We start from the raw sequence: 14,308 nt of genomic DNA on the forward strand, positions 1-14,308 counted from the left end.
GATGAGTGGTCGGTGAGTTGGATTGAGAACTGGCTGAATGGCAGAGCTCAGAGGGTTGTCATCAGTGGTGCTGAGTCTAGTTGGAGGCCTGTAACTAGTGGTGTCCCCCAAGGGTCAGTCTTGTTTAACTTCTTCATCAATGACCTGTGTGAAGGGACAGAGTGTACCCTCAGCAAGTTTGCTGATGACACAAAAATGGGAGGAGTGGTAGATACACCAGAAGGCTGTGCTGCCATTCAGCGAGACCTGGACAGGCTGGAGAGTTGGGCAGAGAGGAACCTGATGAGGTTCAACAAGGGCAAGTGCAGGTTCTTGCACCTGGGAAGGAACAACCCCATGCACCAGTACAGGCTTGGGGCGGACCTGCTGGAGAGCAGCTCTGTGGAGATGGACCTGGGTGTCCTAGTGGACGACAGATTGACCATGAGCCAGCAGTGTGCCCTGGCTGCCAAGAAGGCCAATGGGATGCTGGGGTGCATTAAGAGGAGTGTGGCCAGCAGGTCGAGGGAGGTTCTCCTTCCCCTCTACTCTGCCCTAGTGAGGCCTCATCTGGAGTACTGCGTCCAGTTCTGGGCTCCCCACTGCAAGAAAGATGAGGAGCTACTGGAGAGAGTCCAGCGGAGGGCTACGAGGATGGTGAGGGGACTAGAGCATCTCTCCTATGAGGAGAGGCTGAGGGAGCTGGGCTTGTTCAGCCTGAAGAAGAGAAGGCTGAGAGGGGACCTTAGAAATGCTTACAGATATCTGAAGGGTGGGTGTCAGGAGGATGGGGCCAAGCTCTTTTCAGTGGTGCCCAGCGACAGGACAAGGGGCAATGGGCACAAACTGAAGCACAGGAAGTTCCATCTGAACATGAAGAAGAACTTCTTCACTCTGAGGGTGACGGAGCACTGGAACATGCTGCCCAGGGAGGTGGTCGAGTCTCCTTCTCTGGAGATATTCAAGACCTGCCTGGACAAGGTCCTGTGCAGCCTGCTGTAGGTGACCCTGCTTCAGTGGGAGGGTTGGACTAGATGACCCACAGAGGTCCCTTCCAACCCTAATATTCTGTGATTCTGCAAGAGAACCACACCTCAACATACGGTTGTGGACGTTGTGCAGTCTGAGAGAGACTGTGAAAGTCAAACCATGTGAAGGAAATCCTCAGATACTAAGGAGCAGGTTTGTGTAGGAAAGTGATATGAGCTCAGGTGATCTTGCCAACACACTCAACAGCTAAATGCAGTCCACCACAAAGACAGTATACATAAATATTAATATGCTGTGATCTCAGCAACAATGTGGAAAATCGTAACTATGATTTATAACTCAGTCATGAACTTCATGAATCAGAGAGAGAGAGAGCGAGGAAAAGAGAGAGGAAGAAGAGGGAGGGAGGGAAGGAGGAAGAAACCGCATGTGTTAAGAGGCATTCTTATGAAAGAGACTGGGAGCAGTGGAGAAAGAAGGGAAGAGAAATATTATTGTACCTACCAGGATAGCCTCCAACATAAATGGGATTGTTCGTATCTGCAGATGTTGACTGGATGTAGGGATTATCAGTTTGAACCAAATTCCCATCAATCATCAGCGAAATGCCATGTTTGTTTTTGTTTGCTTGAAGCTTGTGCCATTTTCCATCACACAAACTATTTGTGCCTCTTGGTTCATATGTAGCTGTTATTCTGCCAGCTCCGTTGTTGACATGGAATAAAACCTGTATAAACAGCCAGATGCCAATAAAGATATAAAGTAAGAATACATGAACTAATTTGCCTAGATAAAAGCACAATCATGGTAGTGCAGAGATTTCCGTTTTTATAAATGTTTGATAATTATGCAGAGCTAATGTTTACTTTGATAGACAGAGTGTGTCCTTATTGAAGTATCTTTAAAATCTAAAAGACTTAGTTCTATCCATGCCATGGTCTGCTGGGTTAGCTTTTCAATGTTTCTTACCAATACAAATCAAGCCATTTTCTCACAGAAACTGAGACTTCAGATCTGAAAGAAGCACCACTGTATCCAACTGAAGTGAATGAGAATGGACTGAAAGCACTTGTCATTGCCAATAGAGGTACTGATTTATTTCATGTATTTATTTGTCAAGGCAGTAGACATTTCCTCAGCTCTGTGGTGAGGATTAAGATGTAAATATTAACTGAGAAAATATGTCCCACGGAAACAGTGATATTTAACACTATCCCTAGCTAGGAAGTTTTGAATAAAAAATGAGCTATTTATGAGAAAGAAAAGACTTAAGAGCAATTACGTATACACTTTTCAGGCAGGAGATGAGTGGAGAACTATGTATTGATTGTTAAAAGGTTTATGGAGCATAACAGCCAGTACAAGTAGAGAGTGAGTTAATTGCTCATGAATACGGAAGCAGAGATTACAAAACAGGGTGCTTTGTATGTGCAATAACATGTTTATCAAGGACAGGTGTAGCTCTATGGCAGAAAAAATATCCAGCTACAACAAAGGTACATATTTGTTCTAACATACAAGGTACATAGTAGAGGAGGTCACAGCGGTTACAGACTAACATAAATTACACCGAAAAGGCAAAAAGTTCCAGTGACTTCTGTTAATCTCAGATTTTACCATATGATGATGACGAGAAACCTTAAGACTGAAAGTCTATCCCATGCTAGTTCCATGAGGATTTGGTTCGGCCTCCTTATCTGGAGATATTCAAGACCCACCTGGACAGGGTCCTGTGCAGCCTGCTGTAGGTGACCCTGCTTTGGCAGGGGGGTTGGACTAGATGACCCAACAGAGGTCCCTTCCAACACCGAACATTCTGTGATCCTGTGATCACATTTCATCAGGGTCTATTTCGTGCTACCCAACAGTTCTAGCCTTCCATTTTTAAGCAAGCCTCGTGAGGTGAGTGCGCCAACACAGGGCAGCCTACCTTGCTGTTTACAATTTCCAGTCCAATGGCATCAACCTTCGCGCTGCTGATCCCGAGGAGGATGCCATGCACTGCTGTTGTACGAAATTCCAGTGTAATGTTCACATCAGATCGGACTTTGTAACCTTCTCTGACTGAAAAGAAGTTATAAGCTTCTAAGAGAAGACTGGTAACCCACAGTACAGAGTAGAATACACACATTGTTATTAAAGACCTAAAAAGCTCGTCAATTACTCTGCTGGGATAGGACTTTACAGAACCTCTGGAAAGTAAGTTTTCCAAAGTCATAATTCACATTTTATGCTGGAAAAGATAAATTCCCAAATCCCAAAATAGTTTTCTTTCATTATTTTAGATTTAATACATTCTATCTTATTTGTAAGAAACAGTAAAGAGCGCAAATTTAATCCTTCACATTACTGCACAAGTCCCCTATGTCTTTTGTCTCCATACTCTTTAACAGACCTTAACATCATGAACATGGATATTCTTAGCTGAAGAAAGAGGTAGTTCGTTTCTTTCCCAGCGCTAGAATCATCAGCTCTTTTATTTGTGGAAGACAGCCCTTTGCAGAAACGGCCACTTTCGGACGTATGGGGTAAAGAGACTGAGTTAGAAATACATATGCAGGGCAAGTGTTCTTTGTGTGAAGAGTCAATTAATTTCACACAGTTCCAGCAAGACCTAAGCACAGTATGTTTTCATTAACATTAATTCAGTAAGGTACTGCTTTCATTGAATAACACTTACCTAGAGCAGCAAAGCCACTCCCATCAAAGAAAGTACCGTCCTGCACTGTTGTGTAGCATTTATTCACAGCAAAGATGGAGATAGGGCTCTCATTGTCCAGTTGTTTGCTGTTAATCACCATACTACCAATGCAGGCAGGAATACTGTGAGTCACCTAAGAATATCGAAATATAAGAGTTAACATGTAGTACAAACTGCTGCAATGCTCTCTTAGTGATTCACCTGATGTTACTCTAAATAAAAAATCCTCTGAACAAAACACAGCAGAATCTAAAATATTTACATAATTACATTTCTATTATTACACATATTTATATAAGGTTACAAATGTACATACTGTCTTAGAGTCAAAATAAATATTGTTTAGAAACACAGTGTACACTCTCCGTAACATGCAGAAAGAATTGTATTTGCTTGAATGTGAACAGGAATACGCCCAGCAGTTAAAGACATTCCAAACGTGCTTCAGCAAATTAACAAGTAAATCAATATTTCGTACAACATTTTGCAAGCATAGATCACCAGAGTTCTATCCAGCAAAAGGATTCATTAGTATTTCTCATTATTATTATTATTTTCAGCAACTGCAGATTCAAGGTATTAAAACATTTGTTAGCCCCATTATCCAATCAAGAAGCATGGGTGAAGAAAGTATGCCCAGGAATTGAGAAACTTTGTTATCATCACCGGAATCCTCCCCAGGTTGGATAATGGGCTGCACAAGGAAGCGGGTGACAAAAACCTATCCTCCAAAAGCCTGTGTAAAAAGTATGTTTTAATCTCCGACAGCTAAAGCCAGTCTTGCAGATATTTAAGGCACCTGATTCCTATCTGAATGTAACAGGATCTAGGTACCAAAATGCCTGAGATTCTACATCATATTTTAATCTTATACTATGAAACACAGGAGTTTATATTCTTTATCCATTTTTAACAGGGATTGACAGAAGAAAAAAATCTATTAAGAGCTATTACTAGAACACAAGGATACAATTTCTAGCTAGGGTCACTAAGCCATAGAAAGCTAGACAGATTTAACTGGCAAAGGGTCATTGATTTCTTTGTTGTTTCTTTCTCTAAGTACTTCTTTTTTTGCCCCTGTCAGAGACAGGATACTGAACTAGATGGGTTTGATGCAGTACTCATTCTAGCATTGCAAAATGTCAGAGATCCTCCACCACCCCGAACCTTCTTACATTTCCAAGATTCTTCGGCACGTAGTCTAAGGGGAGACCTCCCACGTAGAGCTTCCCCTCCACATCCAAAGTGCTACCATCTCCCAGAGCACTGACTGCTACTAGTTCCTGCCCGTCCACAATGATTATACCTTTTCTTTTTACATACTCTGTCTTTATCTGTAAAAAATGAAGGTATGCAAACATGAATCAGTAAGTTGAATCAGTTACCTAGCCATCATCTGCCATAGAAGCAATACAATTTTTTAGTGGTTAGATTGCTTTAACATACCGTACCGAGGCACACTGTTGAAAATCATTGTGAAGTTGAGGCCATTGCAGAGTACAAACAAGCAGCTAAACTGCTTCCTATCCTCCCCAAGGGCTCACAATGATTGCATGCTGTCCTCCATAAGTTTTTCAGTGTCTTAACAATTATTATTTAAAATCACTAGGTTATTACCTTAGGATACGAGTACATCACTGAGTCTGAAAAGAGGAGTACTGTGGTGGTCTTCTGCAACTAATGTGCCGCCTGCCAGCTGAGCCATCTTAGCTCCCTGAAGCACACACCCCTATGCTGTAATTTTACGATGGGCAGTGCTGAATTTGCTATTACCAAAACATTTTCCAGTTCTGTCCATCTTGTTCATTCATGCTCCTATGTCTTCCTGGCACTAAAGCAATTACTCACATGATGCTGAGGATTTTATTCGAAGTAAGCTACCCATCTATTCTTCCCTGGTCACTTTTAGCCCCACTCAGAATCCTGACCAGGTTCAACATGAGGTTTCATGAACATTTGGGTTGGTAAGGGGATAATGTGGTACAGCAGGGTGATATGAGTAGACAGCAGAGAACAAAAAGCAGAAATGCTGCTTTCAGCAGCAATGCATATTAGCTTAAACTGATTGTAGAGCTACTGCAGTAATCACCCCCAGCTATGAAGTGGTGTGACTCAGCCTTAATCTCTGAAAAAAGGTTCAAGATTATGTCTTTATGCCCTGGGTAGTAAAGGTAGGTCAGCTCTCATATGGAATCTGTTCATCTCTTAAAAAGCGGATGGGGTGAGTATATTTAATTTTAAACATGCAGCTGTAAATCCTGGAGTGCTCTTCCTTTCAGGGTAGGCAGCAGAGCTTAACTCTGATATCCCTCTCTGACAGAATTCACATTTGCTTTCTTTACGTTAGTTTTTGCTGGGTTTTCCTCTGCTGATTACATATGGAAAGCAAAAATAACACTCTACTGATTCCCAAGGCACGTAGGAGAGGTGGCAGCTTTGTGTTATCAATCAGCTTTGTCCCACAGAAGCCACTTCCCGAAGTTAAGGCTTCACATATGGGTACAAGGGAAAGGAAGCTTAGCAAGTCGAATATTGTCATCCTCACCTGCCTTAAGTAATGTGGTCAGAGCTGCTTTTAAAGCTCACGCAGACATCACAGTCATTTCTCATGAAGAAAGCCAGAGCCAGCAGCAGGTGGGTTACTCAAGAGGAACTGGGCCAACAGAGGCCAACACAGAATCTTTGTTTGGAAGGACCTGAATTCTACTTGGCACCTGAAGGCCGTAGCCATAATTTCTCATCAAAGTCTCCTTATGCCAAGTCTTCCCCCTCCAGCCTCCATTCATTGACGCTGGGCATCAACCAAGGAAAGGAAAGAGAGTGCTTCCCTGCTAGCACTAGCTGCTATTACATGCTCAGGTAATCAAGCGGCAACTGGGAGAAAGGAGAAACTGTGCACCCACAAATCTCTTTCACTCTGTCACACGTGCAGTTGCAGGTCTTTGGTGACACAGTGTATGGAAAGCTTTCTGCAGAAAAAGTCAAGAGTGTCTAGATCTCTCTTGTCGGGTTCTTCTCTGGTGAAGATGACTATTATTACACAGTTGGTGAACTATTTTATTTCTAAATAATCTGAGATACTTGACACTAGCTGGATGCTGGCATTGATGCATAATTCACAGGAATTTAAAAAGGAAATAATTATACTCAGACACAAGTTATCTGAATGGTTTCATGACTGGGTTAAAACCTGTTTGCCTTTGCAACACAGAAAGCGTAGAGGAAAGGCAGGGAAAAAACATCCCAGTAACTCCAGGGAAGAGAAAATGGAGTACAAGATTGACAACTACTTACCGTATGCCATTTTCCATCACTGACAACAGCAGGGTGAAAAGCTACTGCTTTTCCTTTGCCTAGATCAAATGAGAAATAGAGCTGTCCCCCATGAAGCTGTAGGGCTGCATAATCAACTTGGTTCTGGTGAGCCATGTAGTAAATCAGGCCACTGGAGGCAAAGGTTCTGAGACTCAGCTGGATAGAAAGTCTAGACAATAAAAATTCACTGTTACCGAAAGATACTTCTGCATTGTTGAAAAGCTTTTCTGGAGGCAGAGAACAGCTTCAACCAATTTATTATTATGAAAAGAAATTTATTATTACAAGGCCAGAAAAGTAGAATTTGCACTGATTCTAAGAAAGCATCACCTATAATGTATTTCATAATAGAAATCAGTGCTGTACCTGTCACAAGACAGAAAAAGTGACAGAGTGAGCTGGGCTTTAAGATGGACAGGCTCAGCTCTTTGTGACTGCAGGCTTGCCTATTGCCCCAAGAAAGGATGGAATTCCAGGACAATGTGATGGCATCCAATTACTATTAGCCAGGCTTGCTGGGATATGATGGGCAGACTGAGAACAGAGGGAGGCTTAGAACGCAGAGGAGCTGATTGAGCCATTTATTATGGAGACACTAGGTTTAGACTACATAGCATCAAACCTCTGCACTGTCCTTCTGTTCAATAGTTACAACAGCAGGACTAGAAGGAAAAAATGCTCTTTTCTGAATGCCTGCAGAGGCTTCTCAAGCTGAAAGCATACGCAAGTGGCTTGCAGGCTGTGTTTCGAGGACCTTGTTGGGAGCCTCTCAAACAAAGAATAGTGGTAGAGAGGCTATTGCACGTTAAATCTCAACAGAATGATTCTTCTCAGTAGACTTGGCTCCTTCAGTAACCTGGGGAGTGAAGCAGACATGGAAGGTGCAATTGCAGAAAATTCAGAGGAGAGGGCAAGATGTTATCTGCATCAGTCAAAGGAGCAGGGACCAGCTGAGCTCTGTATGTGGAAAACAGAAATCAAAATACTTACAGCAGGTACGGTGGGGCTCATAAGTCTGAGGGGAAAAAAACGCAGAACTTTGACCATGAGATAAATTCATGACCACAAATCTGGGGAAAGACACATTAACTACATTGCGGTGGTTGTGATACCTTCTTCTATGAGGAACACACAGAAACCTGAAGCAAGGGCCATGTTCAAAGCTGGTAATGTAGCGATCAGTCATGAAAACAATCACTGCACTTCTTGTAGCTCAATATAAGCTAACACACTGTGTGCATGTGTGATTCAGGATATACTCACTTCTTCCTGATGGCAGAATGATCAAAGAGCAGTGTCAAGTGGCTGCCTTTGGCAAGTCCAAACTGATAGGCACCTTGAACATGATCAGGTAGCTCGTCTTTTGCACAGACTACCTGTTAATGAAAGGACTTTCATAAGAAGAATAGTATCAGGTGCTGACCAGCAAGTGCTGAATGGCAATATGCCTATGCAGAACTTTGTAAGGAGCAAAATTGAGCCACATAATAACCACAAAGTATACAGCAACATCAATTAGCTAAACTCCCAAACATTTTCAGCTATCTTTAGGCTCAAACAGAACTAGTTCTAATGATTAAGCTAGTCTCATGGACAGCACTGTCTTTTCTACTGAGAAATGTTTGTCTTTTCTACTGAAAAATGTTTGTCATTTGAGAAGTATTCATTCACTATTTGTCTTAATTGATAGACCTTTTGATAACAAATGCTGGAAGACACAATACAATTTCAGTACGAAAATCCTACGGACTTGGTAGAAATATTTTCCCATTTAGTGAGGATGCACATTTTGGTTATGATTTGGGGGATGGAGAGCCGAGTAACACAGTATGAGCCAAAGCTATACTTTAGCTCTAAGAAGCACAGCTTATTTCTTTTTATAGCCACAGTTGTGTGAAATGTATAAAATCCTGCTTTCTGTTGCCACAGAAAAATGATTTCAGGATGCTTTCGAAACACTTCATTATAAAGATGTGCAGCTGCAGAGGGAGAGAAGTAATGGTGCCTTCTCCCTTGGGGACAGGGACTGTATGAGAGAAAACAGGTGCCACACAAGCTGCATTCAGACACTGTGCATCTCTGGAATGGTTTGTGCCTACTTTTTGACACAGAGCAGAGACTGCATGTGTGTGACCAGGAAAACGTGAATGCTGAATTGCACAGCCTAATGCAAATACCAGTACAGAGCCACTTTGGCAGGAACATGCTAAAGATGTAATGATTACTGTCGAGTCCTTCTGCTGAGTGTTTATCAATCCACTTTTTTTTCTTATTTAGTGTTGCTGCCGGAACAATGACAAAACTTACTACCTTTCCCTTCCAAAATGCCAACAGGCTGCTACAAAGGTTTATATCACAGTCTTTCTACAAGAACTAATAATTTGAAATCCACATTCATTGAACCATTCCATACCATAAAAGAAGCAAATATACACAGTTCATGCTTTGAAAATTCTCCACAAAGCTAAAACGAATCTTGCTGTTGAACGCTTTCCTAGAAGAGGCAATAGAGCTTTGCTGTAACACATACTTTTTTTGTATCTGTAAGAGGCCTCAGGGGAACTGGTAAAGCCTGAAATTCAGGTTGAATCTCTATGTCTTCTGGCTGTATGGCTGGTTTAAGCTTCTCTGACAAAAAGCAGCTGTCCATATCCACATGTTCATACTTCATAGAAGTGGTGAAATACAAAAGCCTATGTGGTAAAAAAACTGTATTTTAAGAGGTGAAATTCGAAATTCCCTGCTTTTCCCAAGCACAAAGAGGGTATGTTACAGGGTCTTTCACTAGTAACAAGAGAAAGGGAAAGTAGCATGCCGAGACAAAAAGATTGAGAAGTGGCAAATAATCTGTCCACAAAACAATATTAATAGACAATATACATGGAAAACCATTCTGTCTGTGAATGCAGATGAAACTATAGTAGAGAAAGCTGCATTTTGTGCAGCATCTCCATATGCATTAAAGATATTTTTAATGTTATTTGGAAATGTAGCTGGTAATATCCATTTTATGCCTGTTATAATACCCAGATCATCAGCATCATGCTTGTCTTATGTTAAAAAACAGGCAAATGGACGGTGTCATGCAAGAGATTACAAACTACAAGTAATGACTACAGAGTTTTCCAAAACAGGGAAGTTACCCCTCTGACTTACTCCTTGTTAAAAATAAGATTGCTGATACAGCCATAAAAGGAGCCAGCCATTTTTAGCCCTAAGATGCCCTCTCCTGCTGGCATGCCACCAGCATAGAAGTTGGAAATATTAATGGGGCTCATTTCTGCTGATGAAGCAAGCCTCAATTCTGCAGGGTTACTTTCATCCACCTGTACAGTTATGATCCTGAAAAAGATAAAGTAGGGAAAACATTCAACAAGAGCTTTAGACATTCATTTTCAAATGAACAGCATTCCTTTCAGCCTCATAAATGTCCTGTTCTAAGAAATGAAGATTCCATCACTTTGATAATCCTTTCAATGTCTACAACTAGAAGACGTTCTTCTGTAGATAATTTTTAAACACGTAGAGTTTTGTCAAATATCTTTCCAAATTATTTTGATAGCTGTATTTTTTCTTGATACTGTTTAGTATGCTTTACTCAAGTGGCCCAAGCTGCCTAGATATTTTGAGAGCTTTTAACTACAACTTCATCAGTGGCTGTATGCTGTATACAATTATCATGTAAATCAGAACACTTCCATTAACAGCAGAAAAACACAGTCCTAATTATTCCACCTAATGAGCTAGCAAAGGCAGTTCCCCAGAGACCGCAGTGAACTGACAACAGCACACAGTAATTGAACAGGTAGTACTGTTCACAGTCACATGTACCTCTTATTCCGGATTAGGATGACAGAGTGTTCTTGTCCATCACTGTATGTTCCGTTAGCAGACCGAAGAACTACTTTCCTAGTACTTGCTCTATCTCCTGCATTAACATGCACTGCAAGATGACCATCAATCAGCATGATTGAAAAGAAGGGCTGTGGATTTAACCAGAAGATTTATTTTTAACTATAGCTTAATTTCCTGACACTCATTCAGTGTTTAAATAGAACATACTTTGGAAAAAATCACCTCCAACTTTGTTGTAAACAAACTTCTAAATGAAACTCAGAGACTAGTAGGCATGCATTGGTACGTCTTAGAGTGCAAAGCCTTCTACCAGAAAACACAAAAGCTGGAAATTTCTGTGGTCATGATAAAACTTCAGCTTAAAATGCAGGATTTTCTTTTCTATACCACCACCACCCCACTCCTGTCCTTAGAGGAAGAGAATAAGAAGGGGCAGGTATTCATACCAAGACTTTATCATTGGATTCCAGGAGCTCCAAAACAGCCCACCAGATATGAGATAGCTGCTCATCTCAAATCCTTCAATAACTACTTATGAGTAACAGAAGTGGAAAGTAATACTCTGTGTGCATTTCATGTGCAGTTTTTCTCCTTGTTGCAAAAGCATTCTGGGTCCCAGCAACTGTAATAGGTCTTTGCTAACTGATCCTTCATCTCTGCTCTGCTACAATGAATATCCTCGGCTCTCCACCTAGCCTCTGTATTTAGGCTTCCTAAGCTGAATAAATTTTTCTTTCTCTTTCTTTTAAAGTTACAGTCATAAAAACCTGAGTTAATATTACAAAATCAAAATAGCGAAACCAAAACAAAAAATGTTTGTTTTCAGTACTTACCAAATGTGCTTGTCTACGTCGTCGCTTTTCCAGTCCCCTGCTGAGTCCAGCAAGGATGATGCCGCTGCTGTTCTTTGTAGCAAAAGTTGCCATCAGTTCTGATTCTGGGCTTAAGGACTTAGGTACCAACTCAATATATCCATTGTTCAAGATGTTAACACTACGAATAGGCTAGTTTATGAGGAAGAGAAGTTAATTACTAACTTTGTTCCTACATAGCACTCAGTAAGAAAAAAAACCAAACATCTTAAGTACAGATTACATTATTTTAGAATTTTTCAAGATAAATCCATTTCAACTCACTACATTCATCACTATAAACAACACTATTTATTGTTCAATAACAATAAAGATCAGGTTACAAAACCTAAAAGTCTCCTACCTCCAATACACAGCCTTTTCTTACTCCATACGAATTTCTAAGCAAGTCAAAGGTTGAACGGGATATTTCCAGATTCTTGATGCATCCCACATACATTCTACTATTAAGACCTTTCCTGAAACACAAAACAAGGCTTTTTTTCCAAGCAGTAGTATTTTGAATTTCGTGGGAGAAAAGATTACGTTTTCTTCAATAAGAAAGAAAGAGATCTGTTTTAAAGAACGCAATCATTTCACTGTAAGTGAAAATGCGGAATATGGGTTTTACTCTTCGCAGATATTAATTCTGATCTTAAAAAGAGTCAGGTAACATTGTCCCCAAATGGAAACATGCAAGTGTGTAGTGCTATGCTGCCAGGCCAGGTCATTTTCCAAAACTTTAAGGTGAATCTTCAGCTGAAATGTAATGGCTTTTATGTGATTGGGTAACTGTAGCTCTCTACTACCTAGTAATTCTTTTTCATTTCTTAAGTCTGGATGATGCCTAATTTGGTTCCAGATTTAAGTCAGAGAAATCTAAAGCTGTCCCGCCATAATCCTTTACAGGTTGCTATGCCAGCTACGATTAACAAGTCTGCACCTCTGCAATAACTGTGCAGAGACCAATATTATCCTGGAATTTACCTTATTTCCAAGAGCATGCAAGCAGCTTAATTAGATTTTCTTTCACCATGTTTATCCTTTCACAGTGAAGCCACCAGAAGAAATGTGACTTTACAAGTTCAGCAGGGATGCGCAATACAAAAAGTATAAACTAGAGACATGCTATAAAACATATATTTGTAATGATTTTTATTGATCTGTTCACAACCATTTCTTCTCTGTTCCAGTTTTCAAAACTGAATTACAAGAAATCCTTTCTGAAGTAGAACTTTTATCCTGAAGTGCAGTTTCACCCATAAATGCCAGCAGGAAAACATAAGGCTTACACAGGTAGAGATCAAAGGAGCATCATTCCAGGCAGCAGTGCTGAATGCTTGCCGCAGTCTGACACAAACAGCAGGTGGCTACTGTGGCAGCTGCTGTCGTGGAAATCACCCATGGAGGGGAAAAACAGAAGCTTGTCTCTGATCTGAACTGCAGTGTCAGACCTACCAGTGAAAAGCACTGTATTCAAGTTTTATGGCAAAGGACAGATAATTCTGTGGTATACATGGCCATCAACAAGACTTCAGACTTCACTGGTTTTCACTCATTTCAGTGCAAATAGAGTTTGTTAAAGTCTTTCCCTCTACTTACAAGAGGTGTAGGAAAGGGGCAAAAGCAAGAATACCCTTTACCTCACAGTCCTCGATCTTGGCAGCCCACCAATGAAGATCGGGTCCTTATCAGAGCGGTTCAGGTCTGAGGCAACCCCAGGAGATTCTCCTTGCTTGGTTTCTTTATAGTTAAGGTTATACGCATCCATGACTGCCAAAATTCCTGCAAAGAAAAGGGAGTAAAGATCTGGAGAAGGACACAAATACATGTTCTTCCACTGTGGCAATCTTGTCTCTAATAAAGGACAATGTATTCATTCACTCAAACATGTACAGACAACCTTCTTATTTTTAGAATGAGTAATTTATTGTACTTGCAGCTATTCTGTTAATCACCTCTTTCAATATTCTCTGACAAAACCAAGTCTGGGGAAGTCCACAGGAAAAAAACAAATATGTTAGAGCTATTAACATGTATTATTTCTAACACACTACTTCCCAAACATAGGCCCAAAATACTGTTGTACTAGGTACTATTAAAACACACAACAGAAAACACAATTCCTGATACACAGACTTGGAAAGGGATCTTCCATTCTGTAATGACTATTGATACATTTTTGTCTGGCAGCTTCCGCATTACCTGCTCTTTATAAGACGTGCCAAACCAAGCACAAACTTTACACAGCTGTCCTTCTAAAAGCAAAGTAACATAGGTGTGGCTGCTACAGAAACTGTATTGGAATTGACCAAATTTGGTTGCAGCGATGCTCCCTGTGGCTATCTTAGATATTTGTATCTGTAAATGTGCAGACACTTGTTTTTTTCAGTCTGTAGCCTACCTTGTTTCTTGTTCCGACTGAATGAAATTTTATACCACGTTCCATTGTTGTAACGATTTTCTGTTGTAAGAGCAAGAGGTCCTGAACCTAGATCAATGGTCAGTCTCACTCTGCCATCAACAAGCTCAAGGGACAAGAAATCTCTCTGGGAGGAAATAACAGACAAACAAACAACAGATTATATTCCTTGAAATAAAATCTTCCAAAAGGATG

General features: G+C 40.7%; 1 protein-coding gene across 1 annotated transcript in view; it reads right to left on the reverse strand.

Moving 5' to 3' along the window:
• The window catches only part of LAMA1 (laminin subunit alpha 1), a 109,152-nt gene that overhangs the window by 1,871 nt on the left and 92,973 nt on the right, over positions 1–14,308 (reverse strand). Inside the window, exons 50-62 of the mRNA XM_075416444.1 lie at positions 14,096–14,240; positions 13,335–13,476; positions 12,056–12,170; positions 11,674–11,844; positions 10,817–10,968; positions 10,142–10,327; positions 9,516–9,678; positions 8,249–8,361; positions 6,965–7,154; positions 4,846–5,004; positions 3,650–3,803; positions 2,900–3,033; positions 1,474–1,696 (exon numbers count right to left, since the gene is read on the reverse strand). Coding sequence (XP_075272559.1) covers positions 1,474–1,696; positions 2,900–3,033; positions 3,650–3,803; positions 4,846–5,004; positions 6,965–7,154; positions 8,249–8,361; positions 9,516–9,678; positions 10,142–10,327; positions 10,817–10,968; positions 11,674–11,844; positions 12,056–12,170; positions 13,335–13,476; positions 14,096–14,240 — 2,047 coding nt within the window. The remainder of the gene's footprint in view (positions 1–1,473; positions 1,697–2,899; positions 3,034–3,649; positions 3,804–4,845; positions 5,005–6,964; positions 7,155–8,248; positions 8,362–9,515; positions 9,679–10,141; positions 10,328–10,816; positions 10,969–11,673; positions 11,845–12,055; positions 12,171–13,334; positions 13,477–14,095; positions 14,241–14,308) is intronic.

This window comes from Opisthocomus hoazin, chromosome 3 (genome assembly GCF_030867145.1).
Source record: "Opisthocomus hoazin isolate bOpiHoa1 chromosome 3, bOpiHoa1.hap1, whole genome shotgun sequence".
Classification (NCBI taxonomy): domain Eukaryota; kingdom Metazoa; phylum Chordata; class Aves; order Opisthocomiformes; family Opisthocomidae; genus Opisthocomus; species Opisthocomus hoazin.